At 37.7% G+C, this 25188-nt stretch overlaps 1 protein-coding gene across 34 annotated transcripts in view; it reads right to left on the reverse strand.

Annotated features, from left to right (window-relative positions):
• Positions 1-25188, reverse strand: part of CAMK2D (calcium/calmodulin dependent protein kinase II delta) — a 161367-nt gene that overhangs the window by 72049 nt on the left and 64130 nt on the right. For all 34 annotated transcript variants that reach the window (XM_074867163.1, XM_074867166.1, XM_074867164.1 and 31 more), the window contains one exon: positions 24813-24872. In XM_074867163.1, the coding sequence (XP_074723264.1) occupies positions 24813-24872 (60 nt within the window). The remainder of the gene's footprint in view (positions 1-24812; positions 24873-25188) is intronic.

Raw genomic sequence — 25188 nt, forward strand, 5'->3', positions numbered from 1 at the left:
CTCAGCCTGGTTGAGACTATTTCTTTACTAGCCAAACTCTACATGTCCATAGGGATATCTTCTTCAAGGATCACATTCATTCTTTTCTTTCCTCCCAAATGTCTGAATCATAGACACGAGACGGGATAAATCCTTCTCTGAATCAGGATCACATGCCCCTGATTGTCTCTGAAAAGGAAAACAGGCTGAGGCAGCCAGGGAAGATCAAAACTGCCTTTTGGCAAGTGCTTATGTTGGCTTCTTCGGTCTGTTCAGATACAGTTTTATGCCAGTAAATCTGCTAGGTGAAAATCCCAAATAAGCATGGGCAAAGGAGAACAATCTGTGGTGAAAACAAGACAGCTGGACAATCTGGAGTAAAGCGTGCATGACAGCACAGAGGCAAGTCCAGCATGGCCCAGACTTTGCTACTGCATTCGGCCTGCAACTCGGCTTTTCACTGGGAAAGACAAGGCATGTCAGGATGACAATTTGAGAAGCTATTCACAAAGTTTAAGAGATGATTCACTACAAAAAGTATTAATGTATTCATTTCTAGCATATATAGTTCTTTACACACATGTATCAGGCAGGATTCAGGCACGACAAACCAAAAGGCAGCAATTACAAAGATTATTCATCCAATATAAGAACTCCCATCAGTAACCCACACTGCAATTCCTGTTTCTCCAGAGATACAAAAGGCATTCATCAGTAGAAACAGTTCCATTTATCGTTTTTGAAAACATTACAGTTAGACCTAATCATTATTAATTGGAGTTGCTTCATGAGTGTTGTCATGAACAAACACATTATATGGCAGAAAGGACACAAGAGTAATTATTTTCTTTCCTGCCTGCTATAGCACTATGGTCATTCTCCTCCAGTGGGTGACAGAGAAGGCGTTTAACAACCTTTGACAACAAAGTTCTTGCTCTTCACAGAAATGACTGATAGGAATCCAGGGAGCGCACAGCTCTTTCTTTTGGAAAAACACTATAAGCCCACAAAAGATCAGGAATCTCCCCTTGGCTTCAGCACTGATTTTCATCTGAAATACTTTCCAATCACCACTCTGCAATAATCATTATAATAACTTAAGGGAGAACTCCCATTAGCTTTACTAGCTTTGTATTTAGCCATTAGTGGGGGCAAGCTCCAGTCAGATGAAAAGTAAAACGATCTCCTTTATTTGACTTTTGTGCTGAACTATAGTATTTTGCGTCTATTCTACAGAAAACAGCTTGATACAATGGCCAAGTAATCTTATTATCTCCTTTCTGAATTTCTGCCTTTAAAGAAAAAAACCCAAAATACTAGTATTGCACATACTTTCAATGAAAATCAAATTCTTCCAGGTAAGAGGACAAGTCAAGCAGTAGATGAAGTCAGATAAAAATTCTTCAGGATAAAGATATCTAATCATATCCAAAATTATTCCCTAAAATATTTATTTTTGAGAAACTGCTGAAGTGATAATTTTGATAAATTTGGTATCTGAATTAGTAGACATTACAAAGACAAAATATTTGAGAAGACTGAGCTTCAAACAGAAGTTACAGTCCATGGTCAGTACAGCAGTTGCACAAATGTGCATGAAGATGTCAAACTGCTGGAGCGCTGCTCGTTAGGGAAGACTCTTTCCATGCAATCCCCTTCATTGTATTTATTAATAGAGCGTGGAAAGGGATAAGGTAGTTAATGGTAATGTAGTTAAAGACACTAATTTTCCCTTTGGTGCTAAAGATTAAGATCTATGGACTCCCAGAAGCATTAATCCCTTAAGTCTGTGAAGCTAGATGTCTCGAATTAGTGCACTGTTAGGAAGATTACAGGTCATTCATCAGTAGTACAGGTTTAAAATGGGTTTGAAAGTCACAAAAGTGTATGTTGTATTTGCTGAAATGTGCAAATTATTTCAAGTCCCTGCCTTCCTGCAAGAAGAGTGAAAAAGGGACAGATGTGCTTTCCCTCCACGTTCACTTCTAAAAGTGTATTAAAGTATTTATGAAGATCTTATGAAGATCACTCTTACTAGAAAAAAACCCACTTTAAAAAATGAACTTACTTACTTAATGGAAGGAACTTAATGGAATGACTTAAATTAATCTTGGGTTTTCTATGAATTGGTATCTGCTTGCCACTAGGTATGGGATAAGCTGTTGCACTTGAAATAAAGAGGTAAAACAAAAACTGAAAAAACCTCAGTCACTGAAAAGGTGATACTGTATCTGAACCACTCAATTTTTTTATTACAGAACACTTGTCTGTAATTGAACACTTTTCTGCTCTCTTGTCTCTAACAAAGAATGCCTCATGCTCAGCAAAGTTGCTTAGCTGAGAAGTGGAAGATCTGTGGTGGTTTAGCACTGTTAGGACTCAGATCCTCCTGCAAAGTCACACTTTGTCATCTTTCCTGTTCTACTAAACAAACCAAGGTGACAAGGGAAGGAAAATAAAGCTAATGCTAGAACTTCACCAGGAACTCACATGGATGCCAGTGCAAAAGTCCTTACAGCAGCACCAAGAACCGAGACCAAAGTCAAAATTCATCCTGTAGCTTTTACCCTAGATCCCAGGCTAAACATGCTTGGGAATCCCCAGACTAAACATGATAAACACAAAACAGCATATGGGATCAGAGCTGTGGATGCAAAAGCTTGTGATCCACTTCTCAGGAGTGCTGCTGTTTGCACTGATCAGACATCTGCTTCCTTTAAAAAGGCCCATCTTCACTGCAACCTCATTCTCTATACCTCAATGCTCCACATTCTTCCATCACTGTCACTACTTCCTCTCTTTTGATGGATGGTATAAATAATCTCTGCTGAGCAACTAAACTCCTTAAATCAGTGGTGCATAACAGAGTCACGACTACAGCCTCCAGACATTAGACTCACTACAAAACAACCCTGCTTAAGTCTATGCTGTAGTTACTGCTGTGACTACAGGTCCTGTTTTGTGCAGCTTAGACACTTCCTTGAAAACAACCAATCATAAATTTCAGTCAAACCTAGTGAGAAAGCTGGATAAATACTCAGGTACTCGACACTGAGTCTTTGCTGACATTAACAGACCAATGTCCAGTGTCTAAGTCAGGCAGCCAAAAGCTGATACATGACCACCGAAGAGACCATGCAGACATACCCCCTATATGGGGTGAAACAGAGTTGGCAGCTGTGTGGAGCGGAGGTCTTCCATCACCTGCCGAGCCAAAAGATGAGGGAGGCCCAAGTCACAAAGCACCACTTGGTTCTTGCATGGGTGATGAGCAGTGCTCCTCAGGGTGCAGGGAAGTGTCCTTTTCACATTTCAGAAGCTCAGAGTCAGAGATTTAGGCAGCACCGCTAAAGCTGAGATTGCTCCTTATAGTTATACATCCTCATATATAATACTATTCTTCTGAGACCATGAAAGCCCGGGATCCTCTATAATAAAGCTGCTCAGTTACAGTAAAAAGAACTTTGCAAATATTAATAAGAGCCATTACCTAACAATCTCAAATATTTAGAGGCTAATCTGGTAAGATTAGTACAGTAGCAATGCTCAAGGGCAGCTGATTTCTGAAAGACATTGAACACAGAGTAATACTTTGCATATCTAAGAAAATAATCCTCCCCCATGCTGTTAAATACACAAGTGGTATACTGTAATACTTATTATTGTTAAATGACTTTATGCAAGTCAGCAGTGCTGTGTAAGCTATTAACAGGTCTATATTCAGCAACAGTGAATCAAAACCATATAGCTTCCAAATTCATTCAGAAGATAAACAACTTTTCATTACAGTGCAAATTCATGGTTATTTAGGATCAACAACTTGAGAAAAAAACCCCTATTAATCTGCATCTGTACTGGTATAATGAAAAATGACGGGAAAATAATTAGGAAATTTAATATTTGGAAAGACTGAATTTGTCCCCAAGGCACTGTAACAGTATTAACTAGTATGAACAAAATACCATATATCCTAAAAATATTCATTGAAGTGAGACTAAGTAAGTCCAGGTACTGATGTCAAAGCAGATGGCCTCAAATTACCAACTCTTTTGTCAGGATGAGACTCTTGCTTCTTTCCTGCTGGATGAAGACTGACAGTTTAAACAGGTCATCAATCCATGTTGTGCGAAATGTCAGGGAGAGTGGAAAAATAAAGAATGCTTTAGAAAAAGTATGTTTTGCGATCAGAGGTGGCTCATTGAGCTACTAAACGTCCTAAAAAACCCCAAGCAGCTTCTCAAGCCTTAACCAGTGATGTATAAGCACAGACAGTCCCTCAGGTCTAGCTTCTGCACATGCTTCAGGCACTAAGTGCGAACAAATGAAACTTAAAAGACAGAAACCAATTCAGCCTAATCATCAGAAATCTAGCTACTAAAAATAAAACATCCCAAATAAAATCAACTAATTAAAAAAAAAAAAAAGTAAAAGGTATTTGAAAATGTATCGTTCTGTATTAGTAGTCTCCAGGGAGTTGTAATAACTCTTTCTTTAACCAACAGATTTTTGTTGCTTTTCAGTGCACCATAACACAGGTGTGTGTGCATTTATGTGTGCACACATGCACAGAAGAGTACTGTGGAATCATATCCTATATCCTTGAAGTTAAAAGGAACAGCTGGAGTTACACACCTTTAATTATTCATATATATGAAAATAGCAAAATTGTATATAGTTGTTTAAAAAAGAGAACAGGATACTAAAATGTACACCTGTGTCTTTACGTCTTCGTTTAATATATAACCATGTCATTTACTAGAAATCCTGTATTTCAGGTTGAGCTAATTCCTCTTTGCAGTTAAAGCCCTGATTTTGTAAGTTTAACAAGATTTTTTACAACACAACAAAAAGCCTTACAAATGTCATCAGATTAAGCCTTATGAGAGTAGCTGCATGGATTGAAAGAAAGTCTGACACAAATTTTTGCTAAGAGCAAACTGATGTCTCAGCTGCCAGTGTTGATGCTTTAAGCACTAACATTTTTTTAACCATTTTAGCATTCATCAGAACATGTAAGAAGAGGAATAATGACAATCTACACAAGAATTTCATGGAGCATTAACTAATAAAAGAACAAGCTGTAACATAGAGATGTTATATTAATCAAAATTAACAGGTTTGGAAAACCACACAGCATAGTTTAATAGAGGGAATGTAATTTGTTTAATTTTTCTAAAAGAAAGGCCTAGTTCTCATGTTAAAGCAAGTCTTTTTTATAGACCAGCTATGACGAAATTGCCATAATGGTTGGGCAGCTCATCGATTGCCAAGATTCATTATGAAGTGATGTACAGAATTTCAGCAATTCAAGAAACTGAAGTGATGGAAAAGATTAAATGAAAAACCAAATGAAAATGCACAAAATCTAATGTCCTAATTAGACAAGCAAAAGAGTCTATTAATCCCGGCTGGAAAGATGCAGTTCTGTATCTTTTTGATAGATAATTTTGCCAAATGTAAGTGTGGTAGAAGAAAGCTTTCAGTTAGACTCTGGATGCATCACAAGAAAATAAAACCCCAGACAGAATTGCCTAATTGTCAAAATTCAGCTGTCCCTTTGCATATTTACAGTGCTGGCCAACATGGCAAACATCTATATAAATAATATGTAGGACTACATGTCTACAAAATGGGATATTAGGGGTTGTAACCATTGGGCAGGACACAGCCTCCTTTCTTGGCTTTCTTCTCTTAAAACACATTAAACACAGAAATATAAACAATTCATAAAATGACCACTCAGAGGAGTATGTTTGTTTATTTTTTAAATGCTCCCCTTTCATGAGGATGAGCCCCCAAGGTATTTAAAGGCATCAGTTTATGAAAACAAAGTCACTCTACTTTAAATATTTTAAACAAAAAGGAAAGCAGAAAATTGTAATCCTGTGGCATGACTCAAGAAGTGTAACAGAAATGTCACCTACTCCACTAGAACCTCTCATAAAGGAGTAAAGCATGCACCAAGCAGCTTTAGACAATGTTTTCAAAGCAATTAGCACTGTATTTAAGGCATCTTTAGGCCAAATTCTTTCAGTCAGTAGCAGCAATTACTATAGCTACATTTCGTAAAACTTCATTTTTAGCGCTTTTTTTTCCCCCCAATCTTAAAAGCTTATTCGTTAGGTTATCAGAGTAAAGACCATCAAGTCAAACCAAAAGGGGATGAGTGTATTCAAGGTAACTTAGTAAAATTCTTCATGTGAAAGTTCATTAGAACTGTGATAGCTTATAGAAGAAAAGATAAAACATGATCTTTACTGCTATTTATGTCATATATTTATTTTTTTTAATAACTGAGCAATAATCCAATTCTTCTATGCAATTAGAATTCACTGACCACTCCTATATAACTATCCTAACAAAGCATATTTGTAATTAATCTGAACTATTGTTTTGACCAAGGGGAATACTGAAAATGTAGTATTTAGATACACAGTCATTGTCTTCTGGTCTCTCAATGCTTTAGGAGAACAAGGACCTTAAAGTTTTAAAACAGGTCATTCTGGCAGCTGGAGATAACTGCAGCATGAAGCTATTCTTCCAATGATTATCTTTCAGATCATTATACTACATCTACTTTGCAACACTATGGAAATGCAGCAGGGATAAGAACCAGCTCTATAATCTGATGTATATATTAAATGCACTGTAAATTGCCATCCTGCTGTTAGAAACTGCATGCAAATTTACCTTAATTGAATTAGTGAAGCTAGAATAAACATTATATGCCCCTCTCTCTCTGAAGGCTGACTGAAAACTTGACATTCCTGCTTACTTCTCCCCCCCCAAGATGCTTAGAATTTTCCATTCTGCTAATAACACTGAAAAATATTTTTCAGTCTATAAAAATGAAAAAAAAAATCCAAACCCAAAAGACAATACTGATTTAAAATACAAATTTTCATTTTGTTGAAGGAAGTATTTTCAGATTTTTGACAAAACAGGCATTTTCTGTGTAAAGCAGATATATTATGGAGAAAAAAAATGAAATTGAAAATTTTTCTTGAACACATTTAGAAGAGTGTCCCAATCATTTTGGTGGAATATGATCAATAAACTTTGGTACAAAATATGTTTATAAACAAAATATATTTGTGAGGAATTTAATAAATGATCACATAATGTCACAAAGAGCAAGCTGGTCTTTTGCTATTTAATGGAAGGCAAACCTTAATTATTCAGGATTTCATTTCCCCCCAGCTGTGATAATAATGGCCACAGAAAGTATTCCACTTCATTGTACCAAGGCACTTAACCACTTTAAGAACCTGAGCAGAACAAAAATCTGTAACAAACATGCTCATACAAATAAACACATGTAAACATTTGCACAAGTCCTTTCCATATGGATTGCATCTGTCGGGAGAAAAAAAAAAAAAAAAAAAAGAAGTTTTGCATGCAAACTCATTTTTCCTGTTGTACTTTTATATTCTCCTGTTGTACTTTTATATTCTAGTATTCCAGTGGGTTCCACAGCTAACAGAGCCTTCGGACAACTGGAAACATCCCTCTATCACCCCCACCCCCCCCCCAAAACAGTTCCACAAGGCTGTAGCTCTACAGTGAGCCAAAGGAGATGATGATGGGGATCTTCTTTGAAAACCCCCTAAAATAACTCAGAACATAAATACAATTGCAGTTTGACCCACTACCTTAATGAAAGTGATCTCTCCTCTGATTTCTGTATAAAACAGCTCACGATGACCCGTAGATCAATAAGCCTATTAAATAATCTTCCACAGTAGCTTCTAATGTAAGCGATAATCATGCACACAGATATGTGGTTTTATATCACATGATTCATCCTAAACATAAAAAACTGCTCCGCAAATTGGCTTTTTAAAGTAAATAAGGAAGACTTATTATCCCTATGGAAACAAATCCCTGACACTCATGATCAAGGAATCCCGGCAGATTTCATTTCCAGCTGTAACAAAGAACAGGAAACATATTTCCATGAGGCTAAACTTTGGAACATTTCCATTTCCTACAATACTTCCCAAACAAGAACATGCTTTTGGAGAGAAAACTGAAACAAATTTTACTGCTAAAACATTACTGTGCTAGGGGATAGAAAACACAAGCATGCTGGAATTGCCCCATTCAACTCCCAGTGACATCCCACTACCAACTGTGGAGTGTGAACCAGGGGAAGAAACTGGGGAAGCTGGACTCTGAGCTTCATTTCCCTCAGCCAAGAAGCTGGTCCCTGAGACCAGCACGAAGCATGCCTTTCCCGCATCAAGGAAACGTTGGAGCAAATGCTCTGTAACAGATCCATCTCCAGGCATGAACTGTGTGCTTCTGACCTGAGCATTATACATGGAGGGAGAAAGGAAAACCTCGCAGGACCTGTCACCTGACATCCATGTGAAACAGTAGTACGACCACCACAGTGCACTCTGATTCACTTAATCACAATAGGTACCACCTTCTGAGGGCATCTGGAATTTAATGACTATGTATTTAGTTTGCTAACAAGACCAAACTAAATCACTTATCCTCTACTCCAGGCACTAAGACAGACTCTAGGAACTTCTGATTGCAATACTGAATATCAGAATATGGTGTTAAAATGGTGATATGAATATTTTCCCAAATTAAAACCATAAATAAAAAAAAAGCTAAGATACCAAGTCAACATTATCTCTAAATTATTTCTGGATTATGCTATATATTATTCTAATGCACAGTAGTCCTCAGAGATCAGAAAATGCTGTATTCTGAAGTGATGGCAGCATTTGCAGGTCATGGACCTGCTCCAGCAAAAAAGTTATTACTAGAACAATAAAATCAACTTTATGGAAGAGACCCACACTGCTCCTAAAATACATACAAGCTTTCATTTCCTTAGGAAGCTGTTAACCTGCCATTTTTGAGACCAGGGAAGCATTCAGGGGAAATACCACTACATGCATCTCCACAGTCTTTCCCAGGCCTCCACAGCTACTGTCAGACACCAGACAGACTGGCTTTTAATCCAGTCCAGTGCAGCCATTCCTACATGTCTCACATGAGCAAAGGATCAAACGCAAACAGAACACTCCTACCTTTTCTGGTTTTGCAGTTGTTTGTATGTCTTTCTACATACATTTTCTTACCGCTTATGCCTACCTGGCTAAATCTTTCAGCTCTGTGGACTACTTCATTACATAGTTATATATGGCTACACTTTTTCTTTGGAGATGAGAAAGCCTGTCTAAACATTTCTATAAGATGACCTTTTCATTCACAAAATGTGAATTAAAATAACATCTTACAAGTGAACCAAGGCAAAAGGACACATTTTTTTCCCTATTATCATTGCACATTCTATATTTTGGAGAGTGAACCTATTACTTTCTTATGTTACACAGTACCACTGTAAATTTAACCTCTCCATGCTTTTGATAGCTTTTTTAATATCTATGCATGAAAATAAGGCTAAAGCCACTTTCACAGGATCAGGTCCCCAAATTCTGTGTTACCAGCTTTGAGGAAAAAGACCTAAAATGGATGCAACTGACCTGAAACATAATTATAGTCACATCTCTGTCCTTGGTGTCCTCTTTCACAAACATCAGTCTTGAATATCCTGAATGTGAGCAATAAGAACAACCCAGAGATCAGCTCCATGCACCCCACTACAGCAATGGATACCACTGCAGTTTGTGGTACATAAAAGTCAGATGTCCCCTCAGACTTGAGATTACCCATTCCTTATGCAAGAACCTCTTTATGGTAGCAACAGGGGAAATGTAGGGACTACATTTTTTCATCCATCAGTTTCCTGAGGAAGCCACAATTATTGTGGAAAGAGCAATTACATAGGTTTTATTAGGACCTGATTAGGTTCTCATGACAATATATTGGTTACTAAGCAGTAAAAGCTCCCTGAACATGTGCAGTCAGGGAGCAAATAGGCTGACACTTCTTTGCTAAATGTTAAAATAAAAGTATACTATTAATTTATCCTGTTTTAACTGAGCACTGTGCTGTGTTAGTACACAAAATGGCAATAGGCTATGGTAGGTGGAAGAGCTTACCTCCTCCGAACAAGCGGCTGGGCTAGAGCTTCCCACAGAGCCAGCAGCCCAGAAAGGGAGGCTTCTAGCTAACACTGACTAGTTCAAGATGTTTCCAAAGATTATTGACTTTGCAGAAGGATTTCTGCTGCTACTTCCCTGTCTCTTAGCAGGGCATGATTTAGCACACAACAATTACAGGTAAATATTTTCATTTGTAATTGGTATAGTTACAGCATGTTTCCTAAGGCATGGCTTTACTGCAAATGGGAACATGGTGTAGAGATATTGAAACTGACTTTAAACAAGTGGGTGTGTGCACCTCTATTAGTTTATTTGTATCAGCATGATATATTTAACCTGCTGTTCCACAACAGCAAAACCAAAAAGCAAGCCTAGGCATCTTTATACTATGCCACAGGTTACAGTGAAGATGCAAAGTAGCATGTTTCTTACACTCACTACAAATCTGAAAAAGCAGACTGAAAAGTCTCAAGGAAAAAAAATTAAGGGTACATAAGTGGACTTTTATTTCTAGCTATCTGTATGATGCTGCGGACATCCATACAGCATCAAACACAGTTGCCATAACCGAGATAACCAAATGCTTCTATGATTAATCAAGACAACATATAAACAGTAGAAGCTCTCAGTAACTTAACAGAGTGTAAGACAGAGATTCAAAATACTATACCAAGACAGGGTGTTTCCATAATAATCCTACTCCATCTCTATCCACTGGGCTGGGCTCAAAACCATCTGTATTATTTTCTGAGAGAATGTGGCTTCCCCCTCTATCAATTAACTATCACAGTAAGTCATGCTACCACAACTGAAGACAACTATAAATTACTGTCATTTTCCTAACATGCAAGTTTACAAGTGAATGATGATCCCAAATGATTGAAAGGGTTTGTTTTACAAAAAGCAGGGAATGCATATTAACTTAATAGATGACAAACTTGAGGCTTATGATGAGAAACTGCCATTGTCTTTTAATCACAGTCTCACAATACATGGAAATTAGAGAGTTTGTCCTGTCCCATGGGGCCATTTGTAAGATTGTAATTAGCTCAGTGAAAACCCACATAAACTTGGATGGAAGAGAAGCTGCAACAGAGAGCTGGAAGCCAGTCTGGATTCACAAAACCAGACTACTAGTTGCAATTGAAGCATCTCTCTAAATATTCCTCTTATTTAGCACATCCAGTAACTCCCAAAATATATATCCTACAGAAGATAGCTGCAAGCCATCCAGCTGCAGTTATGACTTTAGATCATCAACCAATTATTTCCCAGCAAGACTGCACAGTCAAATTCAACATAATCCTAGCAATAACACTATCAATACTAGACCAAGTATAAATTGATGAAATACAGTTAAATAACTCTCAAAGTCACCTAGTAAATAAATGCTCAGCAAATTAATTAAAAAGCACTACTTGGATGATACAATTGCTGATACATGAGTGCTGCTCACTGCTGTGCAGCATAAGAGCAGAAGCTCTGGATTTGATTACAATAAAATATCAGAACATCTTCAATATGCATATATGAGGAGCAGAGTGCCATGCTTGGCCCAGTGTGGCTGTAATGAGAAGTTGGATGTATTTAAAGGAGACAGACATCTAGAGGACAAGCTAAAATTAGAAGCACATACCCATGGGCAGTCCATGAGAATACTAACACTCTGGTGAAGCCACTAAAAAAAGAACTTCCAAATTTGGAAGGTGACTGGGAGGAGAGAGGTATCATTAAACCCCTATCAACTGGAAAAAGGTCCTGGATCAGCAGTTTTGTGCGAGTAAATCTTCAGTGCAGAAATCTGCAAAAAAACCAGACTGAACTGAGCAATTACAAGGTATTTATCCATTGCCAGTCATGGAGGTTAGTGGTTTTTGCAGTGTAAAAGCATTTGTTCTGTGCTAGGTTGCAGCATGTGAGAAGCCGAGAGACCAGTCAGCCCAGCTAGCATCTTTTGGCATGCCATGGCTTTGACAGATACTTCCAAGAGCAGAGCAACACAACAGCCTCCCATCAATTTAAAGGCAAACATTTGAAGGAGTGAGGAAAATCCTAAAGGACACCTGAAACAGTATCTACAAAACGGGGAATGGTTAGGGGGACAGCTGTCAACTGGAACTGTTCAATTCTGTCCCCTCACCCTCAAGCACAAGGGGAAGATTAGCCAGACTGGCACTGGCCATTGGCACACCACTGCTACGCAGGGGGATGGTAAAGGGTAACACCCCACCAGAGCTACAGACATGCTAGGCTAAGCAGTCCTGAGTCCTGATGTGGCCAGACCTGTGGCTATTTAAAAATATATTTAACCAAAAAAAAAAAAAAATTTGCTGTGGTAAATAGTTTACAAGAGAATCCTCTTCAAAAACACAGATGTAGAAAAGAAGCTCTTCAAATTCTAGAAGTTTTTGGTGATTTTTGTGAGATGTCCTGGCCTACGGTCTCTAGCAGGCAGTTGCAGTCATCACTGAAATCACCACAGTTACCACAATCTGAGCAAGGAAAGAAACTGTACTGTGGTTTTTCCTCTCTCGTGACTTCTCCAGAACACGATACAGGGATAATTTGTACTGTCACTACCCATAAGGTGCATTTGCATAGACAGACACATAGATGGACACACCCTAGGTCTACGTTGCTAAATACAGAAGAGCCATGGACTGATGTTCAGTCAGCCTCCTGGTGTCACAGCACTACACAGTTTCACTCTGCTTTGTTCATTATCTTCTATGTGAAATTTTGCATTTTTAGTAAGTAACCAGATTTTCCATGCTCTGTTCTGAATATATAATATCCAATATATTACAACATCTCTTACTGAATGGGGATTCCATTGGTAGAAATGCAAAGATGCATATGAAATGCAAAAAGCAAGAGGAAAAGGGATTTCTGCATGTGGCATGCCATAGACAAGTTCAGCCTACAAAACATACTTCCAAATGCACACCTTACAACCAATTAAAAATTGCATTCCAAAAAGTCAGGCCCTGTTTACAGTTTTTAGTCAAATTACACTTTCATTAAGAATTTATGTCACAATATTTAAACAGGAAAGCAGATGTATTTTTAAGAAAAGAATAAACATTCTAACAGGGATACAGCTGTATTCAATGCACTTTTCCTTCCAGTACCCTGTTTGCTGATCAGCAGGAAATATTTTAGAGAATGAAACATTGTGAACATCTTGCTCCTTGCCCTAAACTATTTTCTTCTGCAGCATCTTGCCCAGAAAAGTATCCTAAGATCAGACTAATGCCATGCTCAGATCTAAAATTATGAGCATGAAAACAGACCATACCCTGACTTACATCATATCTTGTGCCTCTGAAGTAACCTCTGACATTAACTTTTTATTTTGGCCCAGCCTAAGTACTTATTAGGACAGCTTAATTTGTTGCTAGCTATCATTTCTCTCGGGTGGTCTCCCGCAGACAGCCACCACCATGCTTAGGGGTCTACATGAGGTGACACATGAGGAGGGGCTGGGTCAGCCGTAAGATGGGAAGGCTGGAATGCATCTCACTCCTGCCATTAGCTACCAGTGGGGAGACTGTCAAGATGGCAAAGACAGTCTTCTCCAGAGTGCAAACAGCAAGACAAGAGGCAACAGACACATGCTGGAGTACGGAAAATCCCAGCTAGGCATAAAGACACTTTTATTTATTTATTTATGTTGACAGGAAGGTGGTCAAACACTGGAGCGGGGCCCGGAGTGGCTGTGCAAACCTCCTTCCTGGAGATTATCCAAACTCAGCAGGACAGGCCCTCAGTAACCTAATTTTACTGGACATGGCTTGAGCTGGGGGTTGGGACTGGATAACCTCCAGAGATCCCTTCCAACCTGCACAATGCTTTTTTTCAGAAGGCAGGGTATGTAAGTAAAGCAAGATGTCTGGACAGATGAAGTAGCTCTAAGGATTGCCTCTCCTCATGAGCTTCCTGGGTTTGTTTCATCTTTGGAAAAGGAGCAAAGACATTCCTAAGCTCCACAGCAAGCTCCCAAAGAGCCACTCCTGATTTATGGTCACTTAAGTCAAAACATGATTCATCGTCCAAAGACAGGAGACCTTCCTTTTGCCTTTTGCTGGTCCCAGCTCAGATCCCCAGCCTTCCCCCATTCCCTCACTCGAGTGCTTCCTCCTCACCACTGGTCATCCAACCCTTCCTCCGTTCCTTCTCTCTGCTCCCATCTCTGAATTTATCCTTTTCTGTACAACACAGGGAAATGGAGACAGCAGAGAGGAGGGGTAAGGGTGGGACTCAGCTCTGAGATGGTACAAAAAGCCAAACACCTTCTCCTTGGAGACACCCTTTCCAGAAGCAGGCACATACCGATTCCTCCCTGCGGGGAGGGTAACAGCCCACCTTTCTTGGGTTAGGATGGCAAACACTCCAAATGGGCAGATTCAGGCTGCCTGGGAAACAAATGCTGTCTGGATGATAATTCTCTATTTTCTCTTGGGAATGGGAAAAGGCCAATACAAAAGTGTCCCACAGAGCGGGTTCAGCCCACAGCCACAAATGTCAAGGCTGGACCTGAGTTTTTAATGGAAACTACCCGACAACAATGTTACCACCCATACAGGAGTTGCACTAATGCCATCCAAACAGTGACACCTATCCACACTACAAATACACTGTAACCTCTTTTCAGTTGGGTTTGTTTTGGGTTTTTTTCCCCTGAACTCAGGGAAGAGGTTCACAATACTTTTTCCCAACATTTGGGTGTTGATCCAAAAACCAGTGCAAAATTCACATATTAAACCATCAACAATGTTGTCTGTACAAAGCAAAGGGAACAGAACTTACAATATCTCCTAAAAATGCTCTAAAAATGTCTGTGCTAGCTTTACTGAAAGAAAAAGGTTACTTTAGCTTAAGTAGTAGAGATCGATGTTTTTGGAGGAAAGGGTCCAGAGGAAAATTACATATTTGTGGTTTAGCTGGGAGTCATGATGTCTATCCGTATGCATAACACGTGGTTGCAGATTCATAATAAACAAAGCTTTCAAACAAAAAAAAAAGTTCTCAGAGATTCATCTTGTGTGTGTAAAAAGAGAGCAATTCATTTTAATCTAGCTTATTTATATTGTTCTTGAAGTCTGCAACGCAATTATGAAACTATTCCTTCCAGAAAGCATATATAGAAAGTAAAACTGAACAACAGATCAAAATACAAATGGGAAGTGTAGCAGCCATTCTAGCACTCGCCCCTTGCAGCAGGTTCCTCAAGAGAGCTGTTTAAATTCCACTTCCTGTTTCTGTGGATTACTCTATTTTACATTTACGATAACTGGCTACACAAGCATAACTGACTTTATGGCAAGAAAAAATGTTTAAAAGAATCTGGACACACTATGAAAAAAATTTTCATGCATTTAAGAAAACGTACAAAACCAGCTATAAGCAGGCAAGGAAAATCCTTCAAGGTCTGGTTCACACTTGATTTATATTTTATCATTACCTATTTTAGTGCAAATTATGCATATACTTTCTGAGGCAAAAAGTGACAAAATTTCTGGCAAATCTTAGTGAAACCTCATTTCCTTGGTATATTATGGATGTTGCTACAGTTATCAAGGATATTACAACCAGCAATGCTTCACTTGAGCTAGAATAATCTTGTCCTCCATTAAAAGGAAAGAGAATTAACGTACTGTGGCAAAGAGTAGTGTCATTGTCTATAGTAAAAGACATTTTTATGCTCCACAGTAACCCAGAAGATTCAATGCCACTTTTACCAGAAAAAAACGATTATGCTGTAACCGAAACAGGGACAAAAGCTTTAACACCTAGTAAAGCTGCCTTAACACTTCTTTGCTTTTGCAATCAGACAGACCACAGCATCTGACACTTAATATGTTACATGCTGAAATTACTGACGCATTGATTAGCACTAAACAACTTACAGTCTTTAACTATGGTGGGTTTTTTGATATTTCACTCACTTTTAGGACTCTACAGAAAATCCTTCCCCATCAAATTCTTACAACATTGGAAGTGAAAACTTTCCATTTCTTCATCTTAAACATCAACCATACATTCACAACTTCAACAATTAAATCAAATGCATAGCAATAACAAACACTGCTGAGAATGAGAAAGACTGCAGAAAAGCCAGGTGCAACAGAATCCATGATGCCCTCCTTGCACGATCTTGCCTGGTTCAGTCTTGTACATTTAATTTCACAAATTAATTCAGTCAGTACATTTAATTTCACAAATAGTTACTATAAAACCAGCTTCTGTATTCTGTTGTTGCCCTTCACTATTCACCTACAGGCTGTAGCCACAGCTGAGTTTAAACACTGAATCTGTTATTTTATAATACTCATTAAATTGGCTTTTACATTAAGTATGAAATCATGTTATATCACTGGTTTATTTGGTTTCTTGTTGTTTTATTTTAATTCTCTCAAGGACTATGGTTCACCTTATTCATCACGAAAATTACAAATTTAATTAAACAGAATGGATGAGATTTAAAATTGTTGAAATGATCAGCTCATCTAAACAATAAAAATAATTACAGGAAGTGAGATCCTCTACGTGGATCAGTCCCACCGATTTCCAGTTTCTTTGTGAGGTAAACAAAATCATATATATATCTATATAAAACTATATAGATATTTATATGCATAGATATAGTTAATATGTTCCTGAGGACCATGTTTATTGAGCATAAATTTATACAGTTGAGGATTTGTTTGATTTTTCAGTGCATCAGGAAAGAACTGTGCTATTACCTTTTAAGTCTGTATTAATATATTTTGGATGTAAAGAGTGAAAACTGAAATTAAGCTCAGGAAAAATATTGTGCTAAAGAACTACATCCATCAAACCTGAACAGGCCTGATTTTTACTCTGTATTTGCTTTATACAGTAACTTAACTAATGCCAGCTGAGCTACTCTCAACTTTGCCACAGTAAGTCAAATGAAATTCAGAAAGGATTTACTAAATCCACATTTGCTGCATATTAATAGTGTTTCTCTTCAGATTCTTGCGAATTTATGTGAAGTCCCATGCACAAACTTGGTGAATATAAAACATAAAGGACACATTGTCTTGCATAAAGCTCACAGAAAACCCACATATCTTTAATTACCCTCTGTCCAAAAAGGACAAGACAATATGAAGTTTCTTATTTTTTCCCCCCACATGAAGGAATTAACAACTTCTATGCTCACATGTTGTGATACTGTGGGGAGAGATGAGAAAACCCCAAAATGCAAGATTTTCTGCCCTTTCTTCAGGCAGAAGCATACGCTCCTGAATAAGTAAGCTGAACAGTGCCAAGTTTGGGTGCTATCAATTTCCTCAGCAATTTATGAGAAGTTCCCAGCTCAAAGTATGGAAACCAGAGCAGTCTGCAAATATACACCAACACATTTATGAAATCAGTTTAGCCATTTGTCTTTTTCCCTGGTGTCCCAGACTGTCCTGCATCTAGTCTGCCTCTTGACCTGCTGCAAAGCCACCCTTCCTCGGAAAGATGCTGCTCCATATTCCCATATGATGGTCCAGCTACAGTTCTAAGAAAGACTTTTCTACCCTCTAAAGCACGGCAACTCATGTTAGTTGGCAATGCCACAGCTCCAGCTTGACCGAGGCTACACAAGCAGATCTGCACACAACTGGCTCAGGCCTATTAGAGCTGACATGGCACCGTTTCTGCTTGGCAGTCCTACTTACCTCTAAATATCCTGACTTACAAAGCCATCCAGGGACAACCTGTCCCATTGCCAAAAGGACTTCATTTATCACCTGAAGGGCTGCCACATGCCAGTAAAATCTGCAGTGGCCTTTCAGGAAGGGATGAAGATTCATCAGAGTCAGATTTGAGCCTGATGTAGTTGGCTAATGGATCCTGTCTGCTTGCTGTATTTTATACACTACCTATAAAGCAAAGGGAGGAGGGCAGCAGCAGGCAGGGAACAACGTGCTGTAATGAAGCCAGACATGTTAGCACTGTCATGTGAAAACCAGGAGACTCTGGTTATTTACATGATTCTACTATACTGCGCATATCATTTTGCTGTGTACAGCTTTTGACAAGTGGGAATGTAAAGACAGCAGAAGCCTTTCCAGTAGCTACAGAGAGAGACAGTGTAACCCTGATTTAGAAAAATACTACCCAAACTCAGCACAAACCCTGCAAGAGGAAACTCAACCTGGAAAAAAACCCCACATTTTTACCAGATTTGAATCAGCAGTTCTCCAGAGTGGGTCAGGATTTGCATTTTCAGGCTAATGCAGTTTTTATCATCTGTTGGGACCTCAAAAATCAAAATTAGCAAAGCAGGCTCTAAATCAACATCAAAAGTAATAATAAGATGGTGCAACAGTGTTACACCATAAAAAAAATATGTGGATCGCTACACTAGAAATCAGTGTGCTAAAATACAACTTCACCTAAAGGTAAAAGAGGACTGCCAAAAGAAGATAAAGACCAGAAAACAGGACAATAACAGTGGATTTCTTGGTGAAGAGATAATTATTTTCCTTACAAATTTTCTTTCCAAATTTCTAAATTAAAAAATTGGAAGTGTTATTACATGTAACAACTGTAAAAGTCACAGTTACACAAGATGACAAATCCTTCATGGCTATCTGCTCAGTAAAGGAGGTAAGCTTTTAATATAACTTGATGTGTAATCTTACAAAGAAAAAGCACTAGGTTCTCCAAACAGTAAGGCTTAACCCACATTTACATCTTTCATTTTAAACTCTCTTATGTTAGCAAGCTGTAATAAGTAAAAAATAAAACCTATCTCATTACAGTCATCTCATCATGGTAAGAACCTGAGAAATACAGCAAAGTTGAAGGTCAGACTAAGGTACAAACTACTGCAGCCCAGCACAAACTGTTGGAGCTCTGTTACTAAAGGAACTTGAGCTATGTTTGCCTAGAAATTCCCTACCACAATATAAGAGAAGCAGCAGGCCAGATTACTCAAGAAATGCTGGAAAAGGAAAAAATACCAGTATTGCCAAAGACTAATCAGGAAGAAAGCCCCCATGAAGTTTTCTCTCAAGGCCTGACAGTTCAGCTAATGGATTTTGCATCATTTTAATTCTCACACAAAATTCAGCTGGGCTCACTTTCTACTACAATTACTTTGATGCAAAGAACTGACCTGAGAAGAGGCAGAAATCACAACATAAGCAATGAGTATTGCTAAGGAGTACTTGTAGGTGAAAAGGATGAAGAAATCCTGTATTTTTTAACCAAACCTTCGTATATCCATTACTTAAGTGGGAAATGGAGATTTGAAAAAGAACAGGAAATACTATTTATAATCCACTTTCCTTTTAGGCATTTTTCCTACACCATTCATTAGGCATCATGACTACATAGATGGATAGAGTAGAAGAGATCATGGATTTCTTCAAATAAAAAAATGAGTAAAATAATTAGATGGTGAAAACCTGTATTATTTATATGCAAAGCAGTGTCTGGACAGAGATACTCAACTTCAGAGTTATCCTGGAGCTATACTTGTACATGAAGTGAAAATTTCTTCTTCAAGGAAGATTTCCGTGACAATTCTGTGTTGGATATAAACACAACCAGTAAGGACTGTCCAGCTTTCTAAGCACTACAGAAACAGAATCATTACCTTTCAGTCTTTCTTCAACAATATTCAGCTTTCCAAAAACAATGGCCTGTACATAGTTCTGAATACCAGGAGTACATAAATCTCATAATGTTATAGTAATAGGCAGTTCTTAGTAAGTATAAAGCTTAAAAAAAAGAATCCACACTTCATGTCAGAAAACATCACACCCCTAAGCTATTCTCATACTTCATTGCCAAAAAGCTAACTCCTATGTTTAGATTCATCACTATAGTCATGTTTCTTTTTGCCTTTTTTTTGATAAATAACATTTTCTGGTTATCTTGGTAGACCTCTTCAAATCACCCCCTTTACCTAGATCATACTTATTGACATGTGGATGTCAAAGCTCAGCACAGTACTCTAGAAATTACTTTTGCTGGCAAATACAAAATAAATACTCTTTTCCTCTTTCTAATTGTTACTTCCATGCATTTGAGAACGGTATTTCCCCTGGGTGTTACAGCATCCCAATGAGATTTGTGTTCAAGTAGTTATTTCCTGTCATCACAGGCTTTTCAAAGTCACTCTTTTCCAAGACTCAGGCGTTCCTCTTTTAAGACTGACATACGTTCTTTGTCCTTAGATATGTGAGCTCACATCTATTGGCCGCAAGGCTCCTTAGTCCCACCATATCAAACTGATACCATTTCAATTTTTTTTCGTTACATCTGTTGATAAAAATATTGCATGAGACTTATATAGAACTCTGACACAGATAATCCCATTATATGAGAACTAACACATTACATTTTTATTGTGGTTACCTGTTTTCCTAATATCCCTAATAAAGAATATGCTGATTTTCCATAATAAAAGAATTAGCACATAATACAGTAGTAGAAAAAATGCCTTACAGAAGGCAGTTGATGCTAGTAGATTCATTATTTCATTAAAAGGATATCAAGTGCACTTGGCATGATCTGTTTCTAAAAAAAAAAAAATTTGCTGCACCTAAAAAACATTTTTCAAATGACCATATGCTCCTATAGGCTTAGCTATGTGTAAATATATGTATCCATGCCAAGCAACACAACATCAAAATGAATTATCATGGATTTCTTCAATTTGTAAGGATTTGGAAGTGTCAGATAGCTGGATTTTGATTCAGTTAGCTTCCCTTCATGACACTTTTCTAGTGAGAATAACTATCAGTGATTTAAATTTTCATACATGAATTCAGAACTTGCTATCTTACCCTAGCTCAAAATCATTCTTTCAGTAGAAATTCCTAACAAGAATTAAGCTCCCTCAATACACACTTAAATGCTTTATTTGTGAACACTTGGTAGATATGTTGAATCCTGAAATAATAAGCTGATGTCACAAATACTTCCAAAAAGGCAGCAGAAAACATGTTTGTTTCTTCTCAGGTTTTTTGTGTTTAACACTTTACAGTGACTACTCAGAGATTCAAATCAAGAACTGAAATGAAAATATTTTTATGTGTGTCTCCTTAATTTCTAAATTTCAGAGTTTTATCCTTTTGAAAGAACGCATTCTGATTTAGTCTTTTATTTTTTCCCCATATGCTGTGCTTTTCCAAATCTTTTGTTCAAATTCTACATTTAAAAAAATAATTAAAACACATCCAATTTTAAGACTCATCTGCCAATACCAGGGAAACTTCTGAAGTTTAGTGCATATGAATACAGACTAAAATTGAAAGTCTTTGTAAAATGTCATCCTAAGATTTCCTAACTGCATAATGGCACCCATTAAATAAAACCACTATCAAATCAGATTTGAAATGGATATAAAAATGGTATTGCTGGGAAGCTAGAAATAGTAAACGTCAATTGTTAAGAAGTTTAGTCCTGAGTTCTTTCTTATCCTGATGAAATAACTAAATACTAAATATTTTTCTAGTTAGGTACTAATTGGACACCTACCTTGGAAATACAAAACCAGTGATCTGTTAAAGTTTTTGATAATTCTCTATTTTCTCTGAAAGATAATTGGAAAATATTTCCATTGGTTTAGAATTTTTTTTAAACTCCATTTCTCTAAAGAAAAAAAAATCTTGCTCATATGAAAACTACACTGTGTCTACTCACTGGCTGAAATCTAAAAATGTGATTCACCACAGCTGTGCTGCTTTACTGTGACTGGAAGGGAAGTATGAAAAAGGTATCTAAAGAAGGGTTTTCACCCTAAAGTATCTGGTACAGTCTTAAGACTTGAAAGATAATTAACCACAGAGACCATATAACACTCTAAAAATGAGTCCTATTATATAGGTATTATTTTAGAAATAAAGTTAACCTGAAACTGACACCTTTACTAAGTCACTTTTAGAAAGGATATTTAATCAAGCTAACTAGGAAGAATAAAGAAGAATAGGCCTGAAAGAAAAGTGAAAGGATTATTGAATTCTAACTTCAGAAATCTGCTGCCCTGCAATGAATGTGTAGTTCAAAAAGTCAAGTAACTAAAAAAAAAACTACATTGGAGGAAAATAAAGAAAACCACTGAGATGACCTTTGAGAAACTGTCCAATCAAACTAGATCTCTGCTTTCCTATAGGGATCGCAAAATAATTTTTAATAATTTTTTCTTAATTATCTTAAGTTATACATACTTATTGTTAACATGACAAGTTCCTTTCCAAAAAAATCCGTTTTCTGTGCTATTAGAAATTAATCCATGCAGTAAGTTCAGGAGAAGACATAGATGAAGCGAATTTTATATTCATGGACTTGCTAATTTTTTTAAACACACATACACTTTGTTATACACATAGTGCAAGTAAAATTTGTTCCAAGGGTTAACCTCTACCATTTTGAGACACATAAAACACACTATAATCTCTGCTGTTACAGCTGAGATACCTTACTCTGGTATATTTCCTTTTTCGCTATTAGTGCTTTTTAGTCTGATGTAGTATTATTAACCACTTGAGATGACTTTTTTAGAAAAGGAATGTGACAGTGACCCAAGAATAAGAGATTCAATTGGGTACAGGCAGTATGTACCTAGAATGATTGTAGGGTTAACATTTAGCTGGCTGAGGGCATGACTGCAGGAGAAGGGGTGGGAGCAAACCACTGCCAAGGCTGAGCTGCAGACCACCAGCCTCCGTGGGCAGCCCCAGAGCAAAGGAGAGGGTATGTACACGGCCGAGGTGGAGACAGGACAGCCAGCTCAGCACGAAAACATGAACCTCTTCAGTCCAACAGCTTATGTGATAGGACCTCAAAGGCCTGAAATTATGACTTTTGAAAAGAGTTACCTTTCTAACTTTACAAGAACGGTTTCTCGTTTTCAGACCACATTTATGATCCTCCTCCAAGAGAGAAACCAGATACAAAGTGGCCTTCGCTCCAGCAATTATGCAAACAAGGAACTGTTGTAACCACATTAATTGAAAGAGCTTTTTTCAAACAGATACATAGGCAGGGCTGGCAGAACAGCTGACAGTAGAAACTGAACAACCATAGAACATAACGCCTGCTGCCAAACCCTGGCATGTTAATTCCAAGTCATGAAAATCTCCTCTCAGACAGATCTAGAACATGGCATCTTTTCCGAAACAGGAATAGAAGAATTTGTCTATAATCCTTTGACTGAACTGTGCACTCTGGTGCAGGTAGCAGTGCATGGAATGTGCTGACTTACAGAACCCTACCTGCCTGTCACCAAAGCTGTCATTGCCTGTTTGCTTTTCAAGTCATATGTTCACAAATACACTGTATGTTGAATAGCTAGTTTGCCACAGAGGATGTGGACTACATCCTAATACTGGTCCAAGCTACTCAATGAACTGAAGACATGCAATTGCATGAAATCAATTTAGATACTTGTTTCAGCTGAGTTCTGTGCACTTCAGCTCTTCCACTTTATCAGTTTATTACTGTTTTTCATTCACCTTCCCTGGCTTGTTTAAACTCACAAATATTCTCTAGTTAGAGCAAGGCACAGATAAATGACTCTAGAGTCAGACTAGCACTGTATGTGTAACCACTGTTTTCGATAAGTGCAGAAGAGCTGCACCTCCTCCCCACAACGAATTGTACATTCCCTTGTCTTGCATCACTTTACAATGCAAAAATTTTGGCTGGGATAAAATAGCACAGATAACATTACTCTTTAACCAAATTTGCATGTGAAATCTCTATGCTTTTGAGACTGCATAAGAGAGCTTTTTCAGAGACTCAACATTTCATTTTGAGCTGTGGTGCATTTGTTTTCAATTTATGATTATTACTAAAAGGAAGGAGCTGATTCTTTCCCAGGCATGAAACAATCAGTCTAAAAAAGTCACGAAGACCAGTATTTGTTAGTTAAAAATGAACAGGAGAAAAACTAACCAGAAGGAAGAGCAAGCAGATTGCCAAGTGCTTTTGGAGTACCAAGCATACGTGTTTATTTAAAGCATTCAGTGAGATTACTAGTTTTTCTGATCACAACTTTTAAGAACAAACATGGGGACAGAGGCATAAGATGGACAGGAAAATCCCACCCTTCCACAGAAGTCTCAGGTACAGCAAATATTCTTGTGAGTGATACCCTTGGTGTACAATGCAGTGTCTGAAAAAATGAGATACAACTCCTTAAAGATAAAGGTCCTTATCTGTTTCTAAAACAAGGACACAGAAACACCCCACCCCCCCAAATATCCTTTTTGGCTTTCCACGAATGCTTGAGTAGAAAAAATACAATTCTGGAAATAAAAGGAGCAGAGCTTTCTGCATCTACCTATCTTTTCTACAGAAGAACAAAACCTCAAACACAAAATAAACCAGGATAAAATAAGCATCTCAGTAAAAACACTAACTCTATCAACACTGGTACACTAACTCTATCGACATAGGTCTGTCTAATTTTGCAACATATGCTGTTAGATGAAATCCTGCAGGTCTTAAAGTCATGAGCAGTACTGGAAATAACTCCACCTACACACTGCTCAAAAAAAACCCCAAACACCTGGCATAGATAGCTCATTGATGGCAGAGCAATAGCTCAAAGAAGATGAGAAGAGTACATGTTGCTTTAGGTGATCTGCTGGGATATTACATCCCATAGCAGATTTAGAAAGGAGCACCAGATTATAAAGAAATAGTCTTGCCTGGAGATATTTCCACTTGACTTCTCTGAGCTGCTATGTGAATTTCTTAATTTGTATTTCCCCTCAATTTTCTAAACTGGTATCTACTGTATAAAGCAATTATTTAATTAGTTCCTACCAATATTGGGATGCTTCAAGAGGCGACAGATTCTGGCTTCTCTTTCCAGTTTCTGGTGATCTGCAACAAAGGAAAGCAAAAGAGTTGCTTTTAGTATGAAGATTAACATTGTTCAGTGTATTTGATTTACAGAAGCAAAAAACCCACATCATCTGATGGGACCTTTAAATAATACTGCCTTTATTTAGATCCATTAAAGTTTTACATTCAAACTGTTTATAATATTGAATTAGGTTACTGCATCCAACTACTTCTCTGATGGACTATTACAGGCAGTTCCATTAGAAAAATCAAGCTGCCGATTTATTAGGGAGAACAGGGAATAGTATGCCATGAGCTGTAATTACCAAGCAATAAACTGTGTTACAACATTACT

The sequence above is a fragment of the Strix uralensis genome, chromosome 4 (assembly GCF_047716275.1).
Source record: "Strix uralensis isolate ZFMK-TIS-50842 chromosome 4, bStrUra1, whole genome shotgun sequence".
In the NCBI taxonomy this organism is placed as follows: Eukaryota; Metazoa; Chordata; class Aves; order Strigiformes; family Strigidae; genus Strix; species Strix uralensis.